This window comes from Phytophthora parasitica (genome assembly GCF_000247585.1).
Source record: "Phytophthora parasitica INRA-310 unplaced genomic scaffold supercont2.2, whole genome shotgun sequence".
In the NCBI taxonomy this organism is placed as follows: domain Eukaryota; phylum Oomycota; class Peronosporomycetes; order Peronosporales; family Peronosporaceae; genus Phytophthora; species Phytophthora nicotianae.
Window position 1 is genome coordinate 797,440 of NW_008648988.1, and position 5,466 is coordinate 802,905.

Sequence of the window (5,466 nt, forward strand, 5' to 3'; positions counted from 1 at the left end):
GATATGGAGAAGGTAACATCTAAGATACTACGGATCCGAAATGTTAGGACTGACAGTATTCTTGTATTCCAAATTATCTTTAAAATTGTAGATCCTCAGTACATCCACTTCAGCTCTATCCTCGACAAAGCTGGCGAACGAGTTCGAACGCGCGGTGCTACAACTACACAAGCAGATTCTCGATATGGTGGCAGAATGTTTGATTTTCGTGGGGTTAAAACATGGAGAAGTTTCCGGCAAGTCGATGGGGACAACGAATGCTGAATTTCTTGATTTCCTGGAAGCACAGTCCAAAACTCAAGTGAAAATACTCGAAGTCGAAGTACGTGCTGGTCAGGAACTACTCCGGTTGCACAAGACGCAGTACGAAAAAGAACGGGTAGAGGTGCGTAGGTCCATGTTAAAAATTACGTTGAAGATACTGAAGTTTATTGTTTTATTAAGTTCGAAGAAGAAATTACCGCACTGCGTGTGGGTCGTACGGAGGCAGAACGACTGTGTGCCGAGCTTCGCACTGATCTCCGGAAATGTCGAAGTGAATTGGCATGTCATGTTGCAAACGCAACAGATATTCAGAGGTAAATCTGAGCGTCATAGTGTGACGAATATCTTTTGTTTATAACAATATTTCATTGTACAGACAAAAGAGCGTACTGGAAGAAAAACTTGCTAGAAGCGAGGACAAGATGCACGCTAAAGAAGTTGCGCTAGTAAAACTTCAAGTGGAATACGACAACATGCATCGTGTCGCGGCTGAAGCCCAGATGCGAGCGGAGAAACTTAAACAAGGCGACAACGAGGATAGTGTGGATTACTCCAACCAAGATGACCATGATTCCTCATTACCAAAAGCCAACAAGAAGTTTACAAGTATTCGCACCAATGAAAGCCTTCCACACACCTCCAAGCTCTTCTCCAAGCTATCCCAGCAACCTATTGAAAAGAGTGTAGAGGAGGAATCAGTTCCACAAGCTGAAGCTAAGCTTGAAACTTCAACTTCATCGCGATCTTCAAACGTTGCTGCGTTGGAGGCAATGAAGCAGCAAATGGCACGCGAAATTCAAGAACAAATTGCTGCCACGAGGTAAGTGTTTGCTTTGTTTTGCTGAAAGGTGTATCCATCCAGCTTCCGTCGTTCTTTCAACTAAATCGTTTTAACCTGTCAGGGCGTCGTTGAGAGAAATGGAGATTTGCAGCTCAAGTGGCAAAACATTGCAGGAAGAAGAAGACGAGTTACGACAGCTGCAGCAACAGTTAGCAGCAAGGTCGGCCGAAATGGATACAGCGATGAACGAATCCAGAACCAAACTGAAAGAATTGCTTGATCCAGCCACAGCCTCATCTTTTCGCAATGATGAAGCTAACTTTGATGAGATGGGGTCTGACCACAAACCAACGATCTTTGACTCGACTACGCTAGTAAATGAACTTATTGCTCGAGCAGAGAAAACAGCAGCGGGTACGTCGCAGTACGTGGATGATTACTCTTCCAGTCCGACATTACAAAGCCCATTCGCTGGTATTGGCAGCCAGCATCTCACTCATTACCATCGACCGGCTCAAAGTGTTCTCTACAAAAAGTGGACAGCTGATCGATCTCGCAAAATGGCTCAGCTTGCAAGCTACCGCGATGAGCATGCAGTGCGTCGGGCCCAACGGTCAATGCAGACATTTCAGCAAGCCTTAGCAGAAGTACAGGGGAAACTCTAGAAACAGCACACGCGACATTGAGATGATGCAGGAGTGAGATATCAAGAAAATTTGAGCACAATATCCTTTACCAGAGCACTTCGAGGACGTTCCACTTGTACTCAGTAACCTCGTCGTGAAGAACTACCTAGTTGGGTGTTGCTTGACATTCTTTCAGCTTACGCTGATAGGTAAGGTAAAAGGATGGATACGTGACTGACATGTAAAACGATTTGGCCCTCCTGTCAGTTTTGATCATTTTATTAGTTGGTACAGCTGAAGTCACACACGAAAATCCAATGGTAAAGGGAAAAATGTAATGTCTACTCCCTAGCTCTAAAGGTTCGTATCAAAGGCATTGAACCAGTCGCACAGGAGGCTGCATGAAGGATCAAAGCTTTAGGTGGTGGTGCATACTTTTTACTACTGCCAAAAAAACCCGGGGAAGTTGCAAATGAATGCGTTTACAGAGTTGAAATATCATTGAAATGCCGCCAATTATTCTACGAGCATATGGAGGAACTTTGGGAGGCACATTTACAAACTCTAAGGGCATACGTGGCTCTGTTCACTGCCATAATGCAGAGTTCTAGTTTTGGAAAGAGTTGACTAGTGTACCAATTTACGAAAGTCACAAGCAACATTATCGACGCAGAAGGGGAGATGAGACTTTTATATGTGTGCGTGGGCGATCAAGCATCCTCTGGTTTTCCTCGACCGACATTAAACCTTCAGCGATGCTTATTTGCACCATGACAAAACGAAAATCAGCTTGTCGAAAAACTAATAACAATTTACCAATATGCAGAAGCGAACTGGGAAACGGTTGGAGATGAATGGCTTAATCTTTTCACAAAGGAGACGGCGGATAACACTGTGGTAGACAATTTGAAACGCTGGTCAGAAATTATATGAAACAGCGTATGGAGCGGTCAACACGTAAGACGAGCTCGAAGCGAGTGGTTAGCTTGGCTTTGGACGAGGCAACAACGCTATTTGAGATGAAAATAGGAGAAATCGATTACTTTCGTCTACTTTGCAAAGCACTTGTCAATTCATTTAATCGCATCTCATTTGGTAGTGGCATTTTTGCAGTTTTGGTTAACACGACTTCCAGAAAATCCGGTCTGGAACAACCTCCGATCCTTGATTCGTCATCTCGCAGTCACCAAGCAACGCCGACATCACTGCTCCCGCTGTTTGTGCTTCGCTCACAATGGATTCATATTGGCGTTCTGTATTGAATAGTCACGGTGGAAGCTCAGAGGTGGACGGGGGCGGAATATCGATAAGTGCGTACAAAGCTGCTGTGAAGGAGAAACACGAGAGGCAGATATGGAATACTCTTGTCGGAGTGGGCCGTCCACTGTGGCCCAGCACTTTTCGAGCTGCAATGGGAGAATATGACATTACCGAATCTAAAGAAATGGTGCAGATTGTTATGGGAAGATTTTACGAGCTTCTATTGAAGCTGTAATTACTGTGACTGCAAATAAGTTACTGCTGGGATCAGACGCAGGTGTAGCGGAGAGATACAACGAAGGCTCAAGGATTGGTGCCACGTCGATGATGTGTCGACTGGGAGTGCGTGCTTGCCCCACATCCACCATGCCATCTCGATCGTCACCGTTATGGCTGCTCTTGCATTCTAGAACTATAAGGGAAACGGTCTACTATGCTGCTCAACTTCCGATTCTTGCCATGGGGGGCGGCACGAGTTTGGTACAGTCATCCAAATGGACCCGCGGATTACAGGAGATGCTGCTAAACAAGAGTTTTGATACAGGTGGTGTCGGCGAGGTGATTGGTGATGGACTCGACTATTGTGATGGAAAGCGAGGAAAGAGATGGTGAAGAGAAGTTGTACAATAGATTCCCGTTCACGGGTCAGTTTGTATGTGTGTCTACTTTCCTTGAACTGGAAGTGAGAAAAGAAAATAGAGTAAAAGCTCGAATACAATTTAGGGATGGGAAACAAAATGGAGATCGCGGAAAATGGGTTCTGTCATTTTTTGCAGCTGGGAAAAGTACCCACCGAGGACACTGTGTAGTTTTTGTTAGCTCGGCGGGCGTCCGGTGTGTTGCCACACGACCACGAAGGAGCAAACTTGATGATTCCAATTTTATGTGACCCGATTATGGAAGAGATGGACCCTATATTGTCAATGGTTTTAGTCCAGATTAAAAATGTGGTTAGCGGTGATAAGTGTTGTGGCGGTTCTGCTGTGGAAAATGAACCCGAAATACGTGTTTTCAGAACACAACCCATTAAGTCAGGCCCCACCCCCCACCGACATGGTCCGCGTCTACATGAGTCTACGAAGTGATCGCGAATACGATGCAAGGAATCACTTCGTGTATTCGTATTTGGAGTCACTGAGAAGAAAAACAATGAAGGCTTACAAGCGGGATCAACATCCTCTCCATCGATTGAGAACTTCGAATCGCCTCCCAAAAGAAAGCAAGATTCAATGCCGACTCACTCGAGCACACCACTAGGAACATGGAAAAACAGATATCGACAGCAAACTCGCAGATATTCTCTGCAGAGTCAGCAAACACTTTTTGCATAGACGCCTTGAGACGGGCAATGGTAGTGCTTGATCCTACCGATGAGTGACCCCATCGAGTAGTAGCTCATTAACGACGTGCACTATGCTCGAGTGGCAGGATTGGATGCTTATGATGTCAAGACTAACGACAACGCTTTCGTGCTTTGGTGGCACGACTTGAAGGAGTCGACGCTGTACGTCAGTCGAGCTCGATTCCCAGATTCCGGTGAAAATGCTGCTGCGACTACGCGTGTTTTGCTGAACGCGGCACTGCAAGAAGCACGCAAGTTCAAGCTGAAGAAGGTCGTGGTCTGGGACCCGCCGTCTGGTTTGGTGCGCGACGAAATACGCCGTCTCCTTGAGATTGAGGTTGCAGAGCGCAAACTTTCTCTGTCGAGTGCTACGGTGTTTCGCCGTGGGGACACTCAAGAGGCAACGACAGCTCTGCCTCTCTGGTTCTGCAACGAGAAGTATGCTTGGGTCTAAGCGCAATTAATAGTAAGTATGTTGGTTGTGGATCCTGCAGCTACGAGAAAGGGGCAAGGTACGACCAACTAATTCCTTTGTCACTTTACTGTTGCTCAAAACTGAGAAAATGTTCATGACTCAATTCACATTTGTCTGTTTTGGTGATGATGTTAATTTGTTGCGTGTCTGACTGCAACACATTGTTACACTGTGGCTCTAACATTTCATTTTACAGCTGATTCTGCACCAGAATCAGATTGTGCAAGTCAATTGTTAGAAGCAACTTGAACTCCATCGTCGACCTCCCAATTACTCAGCTGACCGGGTAGTGCTTCAGTTGCAAAGCTCCAGTTGATCGTCAAGCATTGACGCAAGTTGATCTACGATCGCTAGTGGCAGCTCGCTACTGCGGCACCTCATGGCCATTGATAGCTCCCCTCGAGAAAGCAAGCCATGACTCGTTCCTTCTCAAACCTCACTTGTCATTTCGACATCTCATCCGCAACCAAGGTCATCAGTAACCGACTACGACTTGGACGAGCATGAAGATTTCTGCGTCAGCTTTCATTGGGCTTAGTGCAGTTCTTCATCATCTGCACTTCTCTGCAGTTGCTGGTCAAGCCATCGACAAGAACGGCAGCTCCAGCTTCAGCAATGATTCACCCGTTGTGGCACCCACGTTTGCGCCTGTGGTGAACAACACCGAACCGGACGCAGGAGATGTCGGCTTCACCAACTCCTCGGCATCAAATCCTGA

General features: G+C 46.2%; 2 protein-coding genes across 2 annotated transcripts in view; both read left to right on the plus strand.

Moving 5' to 3' along the window:
* PPTG_02303 (hypothetical protein) overlaps positions 1–1,710 on the plus strand; it is a gene marked incomplete at both ends in the record, with an annotated part of 4,069 nt that extends 2,359 nt beyond the window's left edge. The window contains 4 exons of the mRNA XM_008893363.1: positions 92–385; positions 445–578; positions 641–1,084; positions 1,167–1,710. Coding sequence (XP_008891611.1) covers positions 92–385; positions 445–578; positions 641–1,084; positions 1,167–1,710 — 1,416 coding nt within the window. The remainder of the gene's footprint in view (positions 1–91; positions 386–444; positions 579–640; positions 1,085–1,166) is intronic.
* Positions 1,711–4,279: 2,569 nt separating this feature from the next.
* PPTG_02304 (hypothetical protein) lies at positions 4,280–4,948 on the plus strand (the record flags this gene model as incomplete). The annotated part of the gene is made up of 3 exons (XM_008893364.1): positions 4,280–4,285; positions 4,326–4,711; positions 4,945–4,948. The coding sequence occupies 3 exons, from the start codon at positions 4,280–4,282 to the stop codon at positions 4,946–4,948; spliced, it is 396 nt and encodes a 131-aa protein (XP_008891612.1).
* Positions 4,949–5,466: the final 518 nt, after the last annotated feature.